Here is a 21,031-nt window from a genome sequence, read left to right on the forward strand (position 1 = left end):
TTTTCTGCTTTGAAACTGTGCGGAGGGTTTCTTCTTACCACTACTACAAGATCCACCACGCCAGCACTCATCCTCGCCCCAGAATCGCCACCCAGAACTGTGACCCAGATCCAAGCACAGGCAAAGCAAGATAATCCTGCCTCAGTAGGAGTGAAGAGATCCCTGCAATCCTCCTCTGAGCAGCCACTTGATCTCCCCTCCCTCTGTGGGCCAAGAGCTCCAGAAGCAGCTGCTGCCCCAGGGCTGCGCCAGGACTGGGGCTGGGACTGAGCTTGTCTCTCACCGAGGTCACAGACCTTTCATACTGACCTTCTAAGTTGTCTTTGGCATTTGTGGGTTGAGAAGTCTGGAAACTGTCACAGCTCCTCTTGATTCAGTCCCCTGAGGTCTGCTCCAGGTTTGCTGAGGCCTGGTCTTTGCCTGTATGCTTACGCTAAACTCTGTTCCTCTCCTAGCCCAGCACAATAGACCTTTCTGATCAACTATCCAGGTTGTCTTGGGCTGGAAATTTGTTTCATTCTGTCTTTTTATGGGTTCTGCTACTCTAAAATTAGTTTAGAACCATTTTTTACAGATATTTGGAGGGGTTTGGGGGAGAGTTCAGGCAAGTCAGTACTTTTACTCCACCATCTTGGCTCCATCCCCCTTGGTCTCTAGAAACTTCTTCTCTAAGACATTCTGGGATAAGTCTCATTCTCAGGGTGGCTCTGAAGGGATTCTTTTTCAGTAGGTTTGCTTATTTGGTTTCGTATCACTTGCAGAGTCTTTTAATTGTTCTTGCTGAAATCTTTTACAGGATCTTAGTACAATTTAGTATAGCCTCTTAAATTTTATTTCTCCAACAACTAGTTCATGAGGTGAAAACCAGCTCAAACTTTATGATTTTGATCTCATTAACAGTAGAGCTATAAAGATAGCATCAAGTTAGAATACATAATTCACTTGAAATTCAAGAGCATTTAAGGTTTTTTGCTCTTTCTTTCTCTATCTAAATCCTATACGTGATGTAGACACTGCCAACAATAGGCTTAAGGACGAAGCTTTATAAACAAACAAACTGAGGATCTGATTTGTAAAATGGGCCCTTCTGCTTAAAGATTTAATATGTGCCAAAGTTGACATGTAAGGTCAACTTCCTTTGATATAGGTTAGCAAATTGTGATGTTGATATATTTAGGAAATTCAAATAACATCTGAGCCATCAAGAATTAAACAATTTAAAACCTTTTAAATTAAGTGTTAAAAGAAACCAGAAAATGCCTGGCTTATGTAGAGGGTGAACAATACAATTTCATGTATAAAAAAAACCTGAACCAAATTTACAACTTTTTATTAAAAACATGCCCAAGGTATACATTAGAATCATTTACATATAACAAATAACCATCTGATCTTGTTGCTATCTCAACAAAAATTTTTATTTCAATTATTCAAACTAATTTTCCACTTTATTTAGAATTCCAGTTAATAATTAGAACTTCAATTAATCCCCACCTCCACCACCACCCCTACCTCTGGAGAAGCAGAGACTGATAAGGATGTAATCCTCCTGTGAAAACATAGGTAACAACACTCATTGTAAGGGGATGACCTACAGTACAGAAATGAATTTACCTAAATGTTGCCAGTTTACCTTAGTTGTAACAAAAATCCAACCATAGGATGTATAAATATGCTAAGTAATCAATTCAAAGCATATAGAGAACAATGTATATTTCTAGCAAGCAGTAACATTTAAATTGTTTGTTCTACATAGAGATGTCAATCCCAAAACAAATAATAAACTTAGGTAAATTTGAATTTCCCTTCAAGGTAATATAAGACAATCCATAAAGTACACTCCTCTAGAATAACTGTTTGTGGCAAAATCCATATCCTTAAAACGAAATTGAAAATTATTCTGACTTAAACCACAGTAAATAATAGATTTATTTCATGGTCCCAAACTTTTACATTATCTAACCATTCCCAAAACAGTCTGAGATGAATTATCTGATTAATAATATAGTATTGTTATCCCTGAATTAGGGACCTTAACTTTTACAGGGATACATGACCAATAAAGGGCAGATAACATTAACAGGCCCAAATACCCCGCTACTAAGTTATTTAGGATATGAAACTACTTTAATTTCATATTGAAAACAGTAAGATCATATATACTTGCTTTACATAGCTGTGTATAGCAGCTAAAGTATTGCAACACAAGATTCATTATTTAAAAAAATTATTACGGCTTTACTTGCCCTTATTAGAGAGATTGTCACAGAAAGAAGTAGGGAAATGATTATAACAGCATCAATTCTGGTCCTCCAGGCCTAAGCCCAAGGGCACAGAATGACTCAAAAGATATATAATAAGATAAAATATCCTTAGTTCTGTTTGATTTCAGGTAAGTTTTGGAATAGCCGATCACTCAGTAAAGTTCAACCTCATTTAGGACATCATAGTCAGGCTCAGGATTAACCAGGTAGGAAACATTCCTTTTCAAAAAGGAAGTAACACAATGGGGAAACTGAGTCAATAGGATCCTACCTTCAGCCATGCTATGGTTGTCCCCTCAACCCAGGGACAGAAATCTACCTGTAGCTTTCTCAGATTGCCCTCCCTTTGATCGGCTTGTGGCATTTCCCTCAAATGGTGGATTACTGACTTTAATGATCAGTCAGATAATCATACCTGAATTCAAAACCTAGGCTAATATCAGATTACAGTCCCATGACATTTTACCTTACACAGCAAGCTTGACTAATCATGCTTAAGACTGGACATAGTTACTGATACTCTCATGTTGCTGCAATAAATTAGCAATAAAAGATTACCAGGCCTTCCAAAAATCACTCAATTTCCTCTCCCCCCAGCCCCCATTTCTCCAGTTTAAACTTATCCTGAATTAAAATCATCATTAGAAATGAATAAAATAATGACATGCTATTATCCCACATAGATAGTGAATATGTTTACTCAAAAAGAATCCTGCAGAAAACACTGATGGTAACCCCCAAACTAACACATTTATATCATAAAGTATTGTATATTAATCCCTAAAACAAAAATAAATCTCTAAGCCTGGAATCTGTTAAGACCAAGTTGATTCAAAATTTAACTTAGAAATATAACTTCATAATTTTAATAATTGCAAATTATCACATAAGAGACCTCTATATTATAAACAAACTTTTAAATTCTCCATTTGCCAAGGAATGGAGAAGAACTCATTCTTCTAAAGTAAAATAAAAATTCACAAATGCTTTCACAGGGCTGTTATGACCTTGCTCAAGCAGATGGTCCCAAGAAATTTGCCAGGTATACAAATAACGAAGTTTCTACAAGATCTTTTTTCCTCTCATTATTTTCTGTAAAGCAAGCAATTATTCTTTCTTTTTGAAATATACCCAAATAAATGATTCATAGGTCCTAACATTATGACAGTATCTCTGATAACATAATTAATAATTTCACAGTATCAGAATCAAAACAAAAAAACTATCATCCACTTAACAGTATTTTTTAAACAATGATTCTTCAGAATTTACAATACAAGAAAATTTAGAAATATAATTATAACATTCATATCATCATGAATGGGAAATATGAAACAAGGCTTATTACCTTTCGGTCATCAATTCAGTCAAATACATTTCTAAATCATATGGAGAAAATCATCCGCTTTACCACCTTTAGCATTTTATACCAATCACATTTAAAATCCACTATAGAGTTATCCAGTATGGATGCATTCTCTGATTGCATTCAATCAGAGAAATAACAATAATTAACAAGCATATAGTGCTTGCCATATGCCAGGTCTTATGTTGAACACTTCTTAATCAGTATATCATGTTTTTGATTTTCACAACAACTTTGGGAGGTAGGTACTATTATTTTTCTTAGTTATAGTCTCAAGCAGTATGACCCTTCTTATGACGGTAAAAACATTCTTTCAACCTATAGTTATGTGATGTAGAGTTGCCAGGGGAGGTTGGATTTTAGTTGGGGCTTGTAGGGGTATAGTTGGTATTAGGAAAAAGTAGCCAGGAATAGGAGGACCTCAGAGGGGTATAACCCCACCCCCCCGGGGAGTGGGGTGAAGATAATGGTTTAGATCTTCCCTTCCTTTGCACTCTCTCTCTCTCTCTCCCTCTGTTTCTCTTGCATATACCTCTGTGGCAATGCTCATAAGTTCATCTCTACCCTTGTCATGCCATCTAGGGCAGAAAATGGATATATTACTTAATTCTTGGCAGGGATTGTTTAACAAAAGCAGAATTAGTAATTTTTGCATCGCGGGGTCTGAGTAGATATAGCCCCAAATTCCACCTAGCGCTTCTATATAATCTGTTATAAAAATGGGTAGGAGTGTCATTTTCTTCTTGCCACGTTGTTTGAAATCTACTCCAATTAATATCCAAACCCAAATGGTGGGGGATGGGGGGGAAGCCTAAAATTATTTACAACAAAATTTCTAATTGCAAAACATACTAATTTGAAAATTTCTTTCTAAATTGATTAGTACTTAACTTTAATTTGTAAAACTCCCAAGTATCTAATTAGAAGGCCTAATCAAACTTATTTACTTTTTGGTTGTTCCCTAATTTGCACAAACTTCTTTATGGGAACCAGGCATTACTAATAAGTAGGTAGTTTTAAAGTGCCAGCTTTATTTACAATGTAAGCTACTGCCTCCTTTTTTTTTTTACATTTTGAAATTTCTCTGATAACTACTTCCAAACCAGCTTCTTTCTAATCATCTAAATAACCTTCCTGTGTTTGCTATAAAATAATAAATGTATCTCTTGGCAGGAAAAAAGTGATAAGAGACCTGAATGTTATTTTCCTTTAACTTTGACAATTATGTACTCAGTTCCCTTAAAGCAAATCCTAGAGAATGTTAACTCCAAGGGGCAGCTAGGTGGCCGAGCGGATAAAACACTGGCCCTGGAGTCAGGAGGACCTGAGTTCAAATCCTACCTCAGACTCTTACTAGCTGTGTGACCCTGGGCAAGTCACTTAACCCCAGTTGCCTCCAAAAAAAGAGAAAAGAATGTTAACCCCAAACTCACTAGAATATATCAACATTTATAAAAACATTTAAACCACAATATGGAGATTTACAGTAAGGAACTTACAATTCAGTCACAAATTAGCCTAATTAGGGTTTTGGGGGTTTTTTTTTGCAATTGGAGTTAAGTGACTTGCCCAGGGTCACACAGCTAGTAAGTGTCAAGTGTTTGGTCTGAGGCCAGATTTGGATTCAGGTCCTCCTGACTTCAGGGCCGGTGCTTCTAATTAGTTTTTGATGTCATAAAATCCTGCAAAGTTAGGGAAAGATCTTGTTTCTCTGTCTCCTGTCTCCTGCTTGGCTAGCTGCTAACTTGTCATAGACAGACATAGACAAAATAGACATAGGCACAGAAAAACACACAAGCACAGACAAACAAGCACATTAGTAAAATAAACACACAACTGTGAGAGAGTGTCTAGGGCAGGGGATGGGGAAGCTGTAACTTCAAGGTCCTCAGGTGTGGCCCTTTGACTGAGTCCAAACTTCACAGAACAAATCTTCTTAATAAAAGGATTTGTTCTGTAAAACTTGGACTCAGTCAAAGGGCCGCACTTGAGGACCTAGAGGGCTACCTGTGACCTCCAGGCTGCAGGTTCTCCACTCCTGGCCCAGGATGTTTCCTTATTGATTCTAATGTGAGGCTTCTGTGAACAGCCTTCTGCCAAAACCAATTTAAAGAGATATTGATACCTAAATGCCAATGACAGACCATATCACCTAAAAGTGTTGCTGTCCTCAATTTGGTCACTAGATGTCACCCGAGATGATGCTAGCTCACACTCCCAGACTGATCAGGTCTTGGAGAGGAAATGTTCTTCAGAAATCAATTTAATTCTTAATTTTTTTTTTCTTCGTTCATATACCTTTTTCTAGGATTTTCTGACTGCCTGCTCATCATTTCTTATAGCACAGTAGTATTCCATTACATTTCATATACTACAGCTTGCACAGCCATTCACCAACTGATGTGTATCCACTCAATTTCCAGTTCTTTGCCATCACAAAGTGAGCTGCTATAAATATTTTTGTACAAGCAAGTCCTTTTCCCTTTTTTTTTTTGCTTTTGGGATACAGACCTGGTAGTGGTATTGCTGGATCAAAGGTTATGCACAGTGTGATTGCCTTTTGGGCATAGTTCTAAATTGCTCTCCAGAATGATTGGATCAGTTTACAACTCCATCAACAATGCATTAGTGTCCCAGTTTTCCCACATCCCCTCCAATATGTGTTATTTTTCTTTTCTGTCATATTAGCCTTTCTGATAGGTATGAGGTGCATTTCTCTAATCAGTAGTGAGTTAGAGCATTTTTTATATAACTACAGATAGCTCTGATTTCTTCATCTGAAAACCTGTTCTTATCCTTTGACCATTTATCAATTGGGGGATGACTTGTGTTATTATAAATTTGGCTCGGTTCCACATGTATTTGAGAAGTGAGGCCTTTATCAGAGAAACTTGCTGTAAAATTTTTCCGCAATTTCCTGTTTTCCTTCTATTCTTGACTACATTGGTTTTGTTTGTGCAAATGCTTTTTAGTGTAATGTAATCAAAATTATCCATTTTACATCCCATAATTTTCTCTATCTCTTATTTGATCACAAATTCTTCCCTTATCCAAAGCTATGACAGGTAAAATTTTCCATGCTCCTCTAATTTGCTTATGATAACACCCTTTATGTCTAAATCATATACCCATTTTCATCTTATCTTGGTATGGGGTGTGAGATGCTGATCTATACCAAGTTTCTGCCAAACTGATTTCCATTTTTCCTGGTAGTTTTTGTCAAATAGGGAGTTCTTGTCCCAGAAGCTTGGATCTTTGGGTTTATCAAACTGTATATTGTGTACCTAATATATTTCACTGATCTGCCACTCTATTTCTTAGCCAGTACCATATTATTTTTGATGATTACTGCTTTGTTAATATAGCTTGAGATCTGGTATTGCTAAGCCACCTTCACATTTTAAAAATATTCTTGACTTTTGTTATTCTACATGAATTTTGGTATTATTTCTTCTAGGTCTATAAAATAATTTTTGGTGGTTTTATTGAACTAAATGTGTTAATTTAGGTAGAATTGTCATTTTTTTTTTGGTCTTATTGGCTTGGGCTACACGTGAGCAATTAATATTTTTCCAGTTGTTTAGATCTGACTTTATTTGTGTGAAAAGTGTTTTGTAATTGTGTTCATATAGTTCCTCGATTTCTCTTGGCAGGTAGAGTCCCAAGTATTTTATGTTGTCTGTACTTATTTTAAGTGGAATTTCTCTTTCTGTCTTTGGCTGCTGGACTAGGTTGGTACTATGGAGAAATGCTGATGATTTATGCAGGTTTATTTTCTGTCTTGAAAGTTTGCTTTAAGTTGTTAATTATTTCAACTAGTTTTTTAGTTGATTCTCTAAATATACCATCACATCATCTGCAAAGAGCGATAGTTTTGTTTCCTCATTTCTATTCTAATTCCTTCAATTTCTTTTTATTCTCTTATTCATATAGCCAGCATTTTTAGTACAATATTGAACAATAGTGGTTATAATGGCTATCTTTGTTTCACCTCTTATGTCACTGGGAAGGCTTCTAGTTTATACCCATTACAGATAATGCTTGCTGTTGGTTTTACATAGATACTACTTATCATTTTAAGCAAAGCTCCATTTATTCTTATGCTTTCTAGTTTTTTTAATAGAAATGAGTGGTGTGGTTTGTCAAGAGCTGGTTGGTTTATATTTCCTGGTATAAATCCCACCTGCACATAGTATATGATCTTTATGATATGTTGCTATAATCTCCTTGCTAGTATTTTATTTAAAATTTTTGCATCAGTATTCATCAAGGAAATTGGTCTATAGTTTTCTTTCTCAGTTTTTGCTTTTCTTGGTTTAGGTATCAGCTTGTATTTGTGTCATAAAAGGAATTTGGTGGGATTCCTTCTTTGCTGATTTTGCAAATAGCTTATATAATATAAGAATTAATTGTTCTTTAAATGTTTGGTAGAATTCACTTGTGAATCCATTTGGTTCTGGGAGTTTTTTTCTTAGGAAGCTTGTTCGATTTCTTTTCCTAAAATAGAATGATTTAAGTATTCTATTTCTTCTGTTAGCCTTGGTAATTTATGTTTTTGCAAATATTCATCTATTCCACTAAGATAGCTAGATTTATTGGCATATAATTGGGCAAAATAGCTCCTAATAATTGCTTCAATTTCCTCTTTATTGGTGGTGAATTCATCCTTTTCATTTTTGATGCTGTTAATTTGGTTTTCTTCTTTTCTTTTTCTTAAATCAAATTAAGAAGCAGTTTATCTATTTTAAGTTTTTTTAATTGCATGGACAATTCATTCATCTGCTCTTTGTCTTTTTTATTGATGTAACTAACTTTGAAAAATTCTATTCATCTCCTTAACTTCTTTCTTCTTATTTCATGGTTAATTTTTTTAGTTCTGAGAGGAGAAAGTTATAATTTCTCACTAGTATAGTTTTACAGTCTGTTTCCTCCTATAACTTACTTTGCTTTTCCTTTAAGATTTTGGATGCTATGCCACTTGGTATTTAATATTGATATTACTTCATTGCCTGTGATACCTTTTAGCAAAAGGTAGTTTCCCTAATTATCTCTTTTAATTAGGTCTACTTTTGCTTTTGCTTTGTCTGAGATCATGATTGCTACTCTTTTTTTCTTTAACCTTGGCCAAAGCATAATTGATTTTCTTCCAGCCTTTCGTTTTTACTCGCTGTGTCTCGATGTTTCAAGCGTGCTTCTTATAAACAACATATTGCTGGATTCTGGTTTTCAATCCATTCTGCTGTACATTTCTGTTTTATGAGTGAGTTCATCTCCTTCACATTCACAGTTGCGAATACTAGCTATATTTCCCTCCATCCTATTTTTTCCCCCTGTTTATCCACCTCTTGCAGTCTCTTTTCACCCTGTCCCTCCTCAAAAGTCTGTTTTGCTTCTGATCACTGCCTCTCTTAATTTGCCCTCTCTTCTATCAGTCCCCCTGCCCCTTTTCTTACCATTTTCCCCTCCTACTTCCCTGTAGGGTAAGATATCCAACTGAGTCTGTATATTATTCCCTCTGAGCCAAATGTGATAAGAGAAGGGGTCAAGTATTGCCACCCTCCCCATTTTCCCTTCCACTTCTTTTCACTTTTTGTTTTATACCTCTTTTATGAGAGAGAATCTTCCCCATTTTCCCTCCCTTCTCCTAGTCCATCCCTCTTTCTCACCACTTAATTTTATTTTTTTAAATCATCCTATCATAGTCAATTTACACCTGTACCCTCTTTCTATGTATTCTCCTTCTAACTGCGCTGATAATTACATTCTTAGAAGTTACAAGCATCATCTTTCCATATAAGAATATAAAAAGTTTAACCTTGTTGAAATCCTCATGATTTCTCTTCCCTGTTTACCTTTTTATTCTTCTTTGGAATCCTGTGTTTGAATATCAGATTTTCTATTCAGCTCTGGTCTTTTCATCAGAAAAGCCTGGAAGCCCTCTGTTTCATGAAATCTCCATTTTTTCCCCCCCCACTGAAGTATTATACACAGTTTTGCTAGGTAGGTTATTCTTGGTTGTAGTTTTAGCTCTTTTGCCTTTCAGAATATCATATTTCTCAAGTCCTCTTAAAAGGGGGAAAATGACAAATGTTGGAGGGGATGTGGAAAAATTTGGATACTCACATACTGTTGGAGTTGTGAACTGATCCAACCATCCTGGGGAGCAATTTGGAACTGTGCCCAAAGGGCTATCAAACTGTGAATATTCTTTGATACAGCAATACCACTACTAGGACTGTATTCTAAAGAGATCAAAAAAGTTGAAAAGGACCTATTTGTACAAAAATATTTATAGCAGCTCTTTTTATGGTGGCAAAATGTTGGAAATTGAGGGGATGTCCATCAGTTGGGAATGGCTGAACAAGTTGTAGCATATGATTGTGATAAAGTATTATTATGCTATAACAAATGAGGAGGGAGATGGTTTCAGAAAAACTTGAAAAGACTTATATGAATTGATACAAAATAAAGTGAGCAGAAACAGGTAATCATTGTACACAGTACTAGCCATATTATACAATAATCAATGGTGAATGATTTAGCTATTTGACCAATGCAATGATCTAGGACAATTGCTAAGGACTTGTGATGAAAAATACTATCTACTTCCAGAGAAACAATTGATGGAGTCCCAGTGCAGACAGAAGCACAATTTTTTTTCACTTTCTCTACTTTTATTGCTTTTTTCTTTTTTTTTTTTTTGCAACAACGGGAATGTTTTGCATGATTTCACATGTATAATTGATGTCATGTATCTTGTCATCTCAAAGGTGTGTGTGTTGGGGGGGGAGAATTCAGAATTCAAATGTTTTTTAACTGAATGTTAAAAATAAGAAAAAAATTTAAAGGAAAATATTTAGTAATATAAAAAACCAAAATGTATTAAAATTATTTAAAGATAAAAAACAATAAACTTTTAAAGTAAATTTTTTTCAATTAAAAAGAAAAGAAAATTCTATCTGTACAGCAGCCTAGGAATTTTCCCTTAGAAATCCTGGTTTCTTCTTCCAACCTGCATTTTCTACTTTGAAGGCCTTTAGGCTTGGCCTTAGCTTACTACATTCTGCCTTTCAGTTAGTTATCCTTTGTAATGCAGGATCCAGACCTCCAGTCAAAATTAGAGGCACTATTCATAAAATTAATGTCAGGGCACAGAATTCTAAGCTTTCTTTCTAAGAACATTTCAAGCACAGCTTTTGTTGAACAGCCATCTTTTTTCAATATTAGACCCAGACTGTAGGGTAGGTCACATTGGGTTGCATATAACTGGGGAAGGAAGTGCTACTAGGATATGGATTTTACACAACAAACATGTAGAATATGTAGTAAGATTCCACCACTATTGACCCATAGACTCTGCAAGCCACTTAACATTCCTCCTCCTGCACCAGCAGATATGTAAAGTAAGCAAACAACAGAATTTACTACTGTTATTACTATCACCACCACCACCATCACCATCACTACCACCACTACCACTACCAGTACTATTCCCCAGAGAATCTATGGATCCAGTGTCCTAAATAACTTTATCTAATGCTGGTTATCTCTTAACCTCATTCTGGATCTTGGAGAAAATACTTTTTGGTTTCTTCTGTCGATGGAAGATTGTAGATTATGTTAGGAGTATAATCATCTATTCATGCATAGCTGCCTATTGCAGCACATACCCCTTCTTCCTTTGTCAGTTTGAAGGGGCAAATGCTTCTTCAGAGTGATGAATTGATTTTGCTTGACCCGATCCATCCGCAGTTGTACTGCAGAAACAGTTTTGTTCATGAATGTCTCCAAAGTCAGGGTCAAATTCATAATACCTAAAATAATTGTTGATTGCTACATATCTAGTGGTGCAGGAGGAGGAATGTTAAGTGGCTTGCAGAGTCTATGGGTCAGTAGTGGTGGAATCTTACTACATTTTCTACATGTTTGTTATGTCAAATCCATATCCTAATAGCACTTCCTTCCCCAGTTATATGCAACCCAATGTGACCTACCCTACAGTCTGGATCTAATATTGAAAAAAAGATGGCTGTTCAACAAAAGATGTGCTTGAAATATTCTTAGAAAGAAAACTAGTTTTGAAGGTATTAGGTTTTTTTTTATACACCTGAGAATCGAAATATAAGAATAAACACAGCAACTCCAGACAACTATGAAATAACAACAGAGATACCACAAAGGGATTTTTTTCCTAAATAAAACAGTAGAAGCAATGGATAAGGCAGAAGTGAATTAGGAATGATGGTGAAAAACAGGTCTGAAACATCAAGGACTAAACTGTCACAATACTCTGCCTATAATCGAATCAAAGTTTTTTTGTAGACTAAATTATGGAATAGGAGGTTGCATAAGAGAAGAGGAGGAAGAAGATTGAGGGGAATATGTGATGTTCCCTAATCACATCAATGGCTAAAAATGAAGGGAAGGAGAATCTTGTAATTTCTTGTAAAATCTCTCTAGGAGAAGAGAGCATAAAAGAAAGGATAATGGGACAAAGGGAGAATTTAAAAGAGGGGGAAAGAAAGGGAGAAATATTGTATCAATGGTAGGACATGATACAAGTGATGAATGTTCCCATGGCAGAAGAGATATTTTATAAAGGGAGATTGGAACCTTGCAACAGATGTAATCTGTAGGGAGTTTGTGCTTAGAGAGATTACTTAGGCTCTCTCAGGAGAAAGGGTATCGGAGTTCTTGGGGACAACTAATGTCCAGAAGAGTTGAAGATCATGGCCCTATGGAAGAAACTTCAAAACAAATGGGGAAAAAAAATTATAACAGAGAAGGCAAAGGTCAGTAATGAACTGCATAGTCAGGGACATAGATTCCTACCATGGACTAGTATCTTCTCTATCACCTACATGAATTAAATTTTCTAAGAGTGAGCTACAACAGAAAAAAGAAAAGAGAGGCTGGGGGCAAGATCTACAAGGCAATAAACAGAGAAGCTATTTAGAAGGAATGCAGATGTAATATATAGAAGATTTAGTTCAGTGAGGAATACAGAGACTAAATAATGACTCAAAAGAGTAAGTCTAGAATCGACAGAGAAGTTATATAATATATAGAATGAGTGAAAGAAATCTTTTTCAGACAAAGATGCAGAAAGTGAAAGTTTAAAAGCTAACAGACAAAATGCTGTGAAGATGATGAGAGGAAGGGGGATTTTACTTGACTACTTAACTGAGGAACAAAGAGAGGGAGAATTCAATATAAACAAAAAGGAACTAAATAAGGAAAATTCAAAAGCTAAGAAATTGGTGGGGGGAGACTTGAGAGTAAGTGAGCTTGAGTAGGTCATAATAGAGTTGCCCCAAAATAGATAAAGAAGGATAAGAAGAAAGAAAGGAAGGAAGAAAAGAAAGAAAAGGAAAAAAAGCATTTGTTAAGTGCCTTCTGTCTGCCAGCCACTGTGCTAAGGGCTTTGTATATGTTATCTCATTTGATCCTTAACAATCCTATGAAGTAGGCCCTGTATTCCCATTTTACAGTTGAGAAAACTGAGACAGAGGTTAAATGACTCGTCCCAGGGTTACATATCTAGTGTCTGAAATTAGATATGTACTCAGGTCTTCCTGACTTTAGATCCAGTGCTTTATCCACTGTGCCGCCTAACTAAAATAACTGAAGAGACATGATATCACGTTTACAGAGGAATAAGAAAAATCTTAATTTGGAACAAAAAACAATATTAATACTTGAGGAAAATATAAACCTAATTCTTTTAATTTTAAATATAACTAGATTAAACAATCTAATAAAATGCAAAAGAGTGACAGGTTAAGAAAACAAAACCCCACAATCTGTTGCTTACAAGAAACACATTTTTTTAAAAGACATACACAGAATTTAAAAAGCAGTTGGAAAAAAGTTTCTCTGCATTAGGTTAATCTAAAAAAAGCAGGAGTAGTAGTCTTTGTATCAGACAAAACAAAAATATTCATAAAAAAAAGGATCAACATAAAAAGAGACTAACAAGGAAACTACATTATGTTGATAGGAACCACAGAAAAGAAGTCATTGTCATTATTAAACTTATATGCTCCAAATCCTTAGCATCTACGTTGTTTAGGAAATGTTAACTGAACTACAAGAAGGCATAGATAATAACACAGTAGTGGCAGGAGATTTCTGTGTTCTTCAGTTTTAGATAAGTCTAACAGAAAGGTAAACAAAAAAAGAAAATATAGAACTGAACAAATTGCTGGAGAAACTACAGCTAAAAGATTTCTGGTAACTTCTAAATGGTACTGCTAAAGAATATAAATATTTCTCAGCGTTAAATGGAACTTTTACAAAAAACGGCCATGTATTAGGTCACAGAAATGTTGCAAACAAACATAAAAAGTTAGAAATAGTAAATACATCCTTTATAGACTATTATAACACAATAAATATTTAATTGGTTGATGGATCACAAAGGACACAGACTCAAATAAAGACTTAACAATGAAATCCCAAATGATGAGTGGATCTTTCTTGAGTGGAATTTAACAGAAAAGTACACTAAGTCATTTCTTTTGGCAAGATATAATTTATTAACAGGGGCATGCCACCTGATAATAAAGGATGGATAGAATGGCCCTATTTCTGGCCCAATAACCCTGAATTGAGGGTGCAATACATTTTTATAAGCATAGAACAAAAATCATATAATTGGTAACAGCATTACAGAGGTGAGAGATTATGACTGGTTACATCAAAAGAAAAAGCAGGCATTCCCCCAATGAGGATGACAACCACCTCTATCTCTAAGAAATGCTTTTGTGAATTTTATGGGTCCTAGCTGCATCTTGAGGTTATTGATAAAGACAAACATTGGTGACTGAGGAATTAGATAAGACCACCTTAAGTGTTAAAGATGGGACAAGGTCAGATAGTCCTAGCTTCTCAAGGATACCCCACAAGCCTTGCAGGAAATGCTGAAATAATGTTTTATGAAAGTACTGAGAACAGTTTTTCTTTAACTGATAGTCATTGTGGGAAAAGCTTAACTTTTAGTATCTAATTTCAGAGGGGGGAGTTGTGGACACATAAGTTTCTCTCAGAGAAGAGGAATATGATCATAGAATAAAATAATAAAGTAAAATCAAATATATAATATAAGATCAAGAATTAATTCCTTCAGATGAAAGAATAAATCTTGGAAACAATAATTACAGGAAAGAAAACAAAGATGAAACAACATATCAGAATTTCTGGGATTTAGCTAAATCTCTTCTTAGGGTGAAAAATCATATCTCAACACATGTACAAATAATGATAATAAAGCTACCAATACACTAAATATGTAATTAAATATGCATTAAAATTAGAAATCCAATAAATGTACTTAAAATAGGCACTAAATAGATATTAAAAATAAGAAGAAATAGATAAACTGGAAACTAAAAAACAATAGAAATGATGAAACTAAAAGCTGGTTCTTTGAAAAATTAATAAAATTGCTGAATCTTTTACCAATATAATTTAAAAAGGTAAGGACAAAAAATCAAATCAATATAACCAACGAACAAGATGACTTCACAGCAAAACCAAAAGAAATAGAAAGATTAATCAAGACATATTATAAACAAAGTAGAGGAGTACCTTCAAAAATATAAAGTACTCACATATAGAGGACCAAATATAGTTCTTAAACACCAATTCTCAGAAAAGAAAATATAACTTGTAATTACTAAAGAAAAAAATTCCAGGAACTGATGAATTCAGAGATGAACTCTTATCGAACATTTAAGAAAGAATTAGTTCCAGTACTACACATACTATTCTCAAAAATTAAGGAAGAAAGGATCCTATGAGATTCTTTAATAAGACAGATAGTCCTAATATCTAACAAGGATAAAGCACAGAGAGAGAACTATAGAATGGTATCATTAATGATATCAATTTAAAAATTTTTTAATTTAAAAATTTTAAAGGAATTTAAATTTAAAATTTAATTTAAAAATTTTAAAGGAAATCCTCTGAAACAGACAACAGCAATTCATTCAAGAAATCATCATGACCAATTTGGATTTGTATCAGTAATGAGAGAATGGTTCTACATTAGGAAAACAATTAAAATAATCATGTTAAAAAAAAAAACCAACATACTCCCTGTCATCCAGGCTCTAAATCTAGATGTCATCCTTGATTCTTCACTCTCATCCCCAGATCCAGTCTTTTGCCAAGGTCTATCTTACCTTACTCCCATCTCATTTCTTCTCTGACATTGCTACCAACCTGATACAAGCCCTCATCACCTCGCACCTGGACTATTATAATAGCCTACTGGCAAATCTCCTTGCTGCATATCCCACCATACTCCACCACTCAGCTGTCAAGAGTAATATTTCTAAAGTCTAGTAGGTCTGACCAGGTCACCCCTTCCCCAGACCTCCACTTATTCAACTCTAGTGGCTCCCTATCATCTCCAGATTCAAAGCCCTTCATAAACTGCCTCCATTATACCTCCCCAATAAAGCCCAATTCCTTGGTGCTCCACCAACAAGATGCTCTGTCTCCTGACTGCAGGCATTTTTACTGGTTGTCTCCTAATGCCTAGAATTATCTGGAATGATTTCCATCCTTATCTCTGTCTCCTGGCTTCCTTCAAGTCCCAATTAAAATCTTACCTTCTACAGAAAGCCTTTCCTGATTTCCCATAAATCTAAGTGCCTTCTCTCTGTTGATATTTCTGATTTATCCTGCATATAGTTTGTTTGCATGTTGTCTTCTTCATTGAACTGTGAGTTCTTTGTGAGTTAGACTGTCTTTGCCTTTCTTTGTATTCCCAGCACAATAACACCAAGCCTGGAACACAGTAAGTGCTTAATAAATGTTTATTGACTGATTTTGGTAATAATTGTGCAATACCTATACAAAGTACAGGTATACCTCAGAGATCCTGTGGGTTCAGTGCCAGACCACCACAATAAAGCAAACCTCATAATAAAGCAAGTGACACCAATTTTTTGATTTCCCAGTGCATATAAAAGTTATGTTTACATTATACTGTAGTTTATTAAGTGTGCAATAATATATAAAAAAATGTAAATACCTTAATTTAAAAATACTGTGTTACTAAAAAAAATGCTAATCATTTGAGCCTTTAGCAAATTGTAATCTTTTTGCTGGTGGAGCATCTTGCTGCAGTGTTGACAGCTTCTGACTGATTGGAGCGGTGGTTGCTGAAGGTTGGGGTGGCTGTGGCAATTTAAAATAAGACAACACTGAAGTTGGCCCCATCAGTTGGCCCTTCCTTTCGCTTGAACACTTAGAGGCCATTGTAAGGTTATTGGCTGACCTAATTTCAATATTGTTGTTATCTCAGAGAATAGGGAGGCTGGAGGAGAAGGAGAAAGATGGACTTGAACAATTGGCCAAGCAGTCAGAACACACACAACATTTATTAAGTTCGCATCTTATATGAACATGGTTTGTGGTGCCCCAAAACAATTACAACAGTAACATAAAAAGTCACTGATCATAGATCACTGTGATAATAATGAAAAAATTTGAAATATTATGATAATTACCAAAATGTGACACAAGTGATACAGTGTGAGCGCATGCTTTTGGAAAAATGGCTCCAAAAGACTTGTTTAATGCAGGGTTGCCATAAATCTTCAGTTTGTAAAAAACTCAATATCTGTGAAGTTTAATAAAGCGAAACACAATAAACAAGGTATGCCTGTATAGGCACTGAGGGATTTTTTTTTATGTCAAGGAAAATGTCTAAATGAAAACAATGGCTTATTCAAGGGGGTATAAACTGGAACCTTTCTTAATAAAAATAGGAGTAAAGCAAAGATAACCTACTCTCCTACTTTTATTTGATATAGTTTTGGAAATTCTAGCAGTAACAGTAATATGAAAGGCTCAAAATTAAGTGTGTAAAGATAGGTAGAGAAGAGATGAAACTATCTATATTTGCTGATAACATGATGATTTACTTAGAAAATCCTGGAGAATCAGCAAAGATAGTAATGAAGGCAATAGCTTTAGTAAAGTTATAGGCTATAAAATAAGCCCTCAAAAATCAACAGCATTTTTATATAATAACAAAATTCACCACTAAAAATGTGCCTACCCTTTGACCTAGCAATACCTCTACTAGATCTGTATCCCAGGGATACAGAAAAGGGAAAAGGACCTAATGTACAAAAATATTTCTGGCAGCTCTTTTCGTGGTTGCAAAGAATAGGAAATTGAGGGAATGTCCATCAGCTGGGGAATGGCTGAACAAAATGTGGTATATGAATGTGATAGAATATTACTGTTATCAGCGCCAACAAAATAGCATACTCACTGACTTCAAAACTACAAACAGGAAGAAAAACCATGTGTACAAAATCTAATGTGATTGTTACAAAATTATAAAGAACAAGTATGGCTTGAAAGAAGAGATGGATTTCCCACTTAGTGGAATTGAAAGATCTGCAAGTATTGTACATTGCCAGTGTTTTCAGAATTTTTCAGCATCTGACTAATTATGTTGATTTTTTTAACCCTTATTTCTTTTTTTTTTTGTCTTTCAAAAAGATGCTTTTTTAAAAAAATAAGATGACTTTCTTGGAGTGGGAAGAGGAATAATAGGAGAAACTAAAGTGATGTTTTTTTAAAAAGTAAATTAATGAAAATTCTTTTTTTATAAAGAAAGAAAAAGGAAAAAATGGAATAAAAAAATTCTTCTGAAACACTCAAAGCAGCAGCTTGAGTTTCCCCTAAGGCTGAAGGTGTTAATCTCAAGTTTTAGAGGACTAATAAGTTTTTCTATTATTACAGCTTCCTTCCTCCACCTCTTTTTTTTTTTCCATGCACTAAAATACTCAGGTTTAGAAGCATATCTTGGCTTATCCCAATATCATTCTTTTTCCAGTATCATCACCCATAGCTCTTTGCCACTGGGTGCTATAGGCCAGTGTCAGGCAGAGTGTTGAAACTCTGCTTTGTTCTTGAAATAAGAAATAATGTCTGCTATTTTGGCCTCCTAATTTGCAAGGAAGTTCAAGAAGCTGTCCTAAACTTAGATATCCACATGGCACAAATGAGTGGCCTAGCACAAGCAAGTGGATATAAAAGAATTGTTTTATCTAGTTTATAAAGATGCAAGTGCTGAATAGAGAGGAAGGATATATGTTGCTAATTTTGATTCTTTTGAGTTTAGCAGCAAGACTTCCCCTTGTCTTCCTTACCCCCAAGGAAAAGGCCTTTGAAATAATGGCTGATGACACAGGCCTTCATAGTATGAGAGGACCATGATGTCTAAGAAGGCACTTGGCCTTTTGTGCTAGATGGTTTTATTTGTCTTGGGTTGGGAGTTAAGGTAAGGACACCAGATACCACAGGCAGCTAGGTGGTGCAGTGGATAGAGGGTCAGGTCTGACTCATTTTCCTGAGTTCAGATCTGGCCTTAGATACTTTCTAGCTCTGTGACCCTGGGCAAGTCACTTAACCATGTTTGCTTCAGTTTCCTCATCTGTAAAATGAACTGCAGGAGGAAATGGCAAACCTCTCCAATATTTTTGCCCCTACAAGGGGTCACAAAGACTCAGACACGGCTAAAGCTACTGAACACCACCACCACCACCACCACCACCAGATACCATATATCCAGGGGAAAGCCTTAAGTTATGCATAAAACAAAAAAACCTTTATGCTTTATCTTTCCATGTAGGGAGGGGGGATTATTGTCTACCATCATTCCCTAACTTCCAATGGCTGTCTGCTAGGGATTTCTAGAAAATTAAATCCGTACCAGTGCTGAGAAACTTCCCATGTAAAAGCCCTGGCTTCTCCCTCCAGCCTGCTTTTTACCCTTTTTAGTGTGTATAGGCTTGACTTCAGCCTTCCACAAAGTCTAAAGGGAGTGTTCTCTATTTCATGCTCTTTAATTTTGCTTTATTACATTGCAGTAGAGATTTAGTTCATGTCTCACTTGTACACCATTTCTCATACTACCCAGCTCCTCCCCACGGATCTACCTCGTAATAGCAAGTCTACTGCCAAGCGTCTGTTGTTTAACTTCAGGTCTATTTTGGGAATGAAGCAGGGATGGGGTCAGTTCTTCCATCACTGAATTTAAGTACAGTACTTATTAGCCATGGCTTCCATATAGAATGTACTGAAGTATTATAACCTAACATGCATTTGCTTTTTGGAAACAGTTTTATTTCTTATACTGATTTTATTTATTTGATTTTTTTTTTTTAGCGTCTTGCTCGTACTGGAATAATAGTTACTACAAGTGAGGCGGTGCTGTTACAGCTGGTAGCTGACAAAGACCATCCAAAATTCAAGGAAATACAGAATCTAATTAAAGCAAGTGCCCCAGAATCTGGTCTACTTTCCAAAGTGTAGGATTTTAAAGGATTGGCTACTAATCTACCCTAAATAAGAACAAAATCATAAACATAGATGTGCTGTCTTCTCACATGTACTGCAACTGAAATGTTAAAAACTGACTACTTTTTTTGCTTGTCTTCACAAAATTGATTTGATTAGTCTATTTGGGTACTAGTATTTGGTCACAAAAATCAGGGGTTTTCAGTGTTTGTTATTTATTTCTTTCCTTCATTTCATCATTGTTCTTTCATCTTTAAAACACTATACTTGTCCCTATTTGTTGTAACAGCTCTTAAAAGTTCATACTTCTGTGAAATTTCTCAATTGGGCACTTTGTTAATAATAAAAAGTACCTGTGAGTGGTTTCACTTCTGACATTAACATAAGATTTATATATAAATGTCATATGGATTCCATGTTTTCTCACAATGTAAACTGATTAAATGAAAATTATTTTAAAAGAATTTCAAAAACATTCTGAATTTTTTTTTTATTAAAAAAGTGTTTTACTTATTCTTTAAGTAGGAGCAAATTTTCAAGTTATGATATATTAATTACTTTGGGCAGCAGAAGCTGGTCTTATTTATTAATACTCACCATTGCCTTGTTACTTCTGAGTAGAGAATTATCAAACACCAATACTTTTCTCTGTTTTGCCTTTATTGTATTTTCTCTCCCTTGATAGCTTCTGTGGCTCTACTTTTATCTTTTCCTGGAGGACAAGCAACTTCTTCCTCATCAGGGCATCTAACTCCCTCTTCGACATGAAAAGTCTCAGTTTTTTAAAAATTACTCATATATATGGTTGTTCTTTTCCTTCCTCTCTTACTCTGCCAACATTTCTCTACTTTACAACTTCTTAACAAGGGTTAATTTTTTCCTTTACTGCTTTTTTTCCCTTTTGAAGCCCCATTTCCATTTTCCAGGGAATACTTTATTGTCCCTGATAGCTGGAAGCATGGAGTGGAAAATTCTTCATTTGGGCTTTACCCTGATTAACAAGGCAAAACTCCAGACAAAGAGAATTAAATGGAATTTATTTTAAGTACATCAAAGTAGCCACATATTAACG

The 21,031-nt window shown here is 35.2% G+C and overlaps 1 protein-coding gene across 1 annotated transcript in view; it reads left to right on the top strand.

The window, feature by feature from the left end:
- ISOC1 (isochorismatase domain containing 1) overlaps positions 1 to 20,423 on the top strand; it is a 65,184-nt gene extending 44,761 nt beyond the window's left edge. Inside the window, exon 5 of the mRNA XM_021009353.2 lies at positions 19,828 to 20,423. Within this exon, the coding sequence (XP_020865012.1) occupies positions 19,828 to 19,974 (147 nt within the window). The 3' untranslated portion in view covers positions 19,975 to 20,423. The remainder of the gene's footprint in view (positions 1 to 19,827) is intronic.
- Positions 20,424 to 21,031: the final 608 nt, after the last annotated feature.

This window comes from Phascolarctos cinereus, unplaced genomic scaffold (genome assembly GCF_003287225.1).
Source record: "Phascolarctos cinereus isolate Bilbo 61053 unplaced genomic scaffold, phaCin_HiC Scaffold_4;HRSCAF=312, whole genome shotgun sequence".
NCBI lineage: Eukaryota > Metazoa > Chordata > Mammalia > Diprotodontia > Phascolarctidae > Phascolarctos > Phascolarctos cinereus.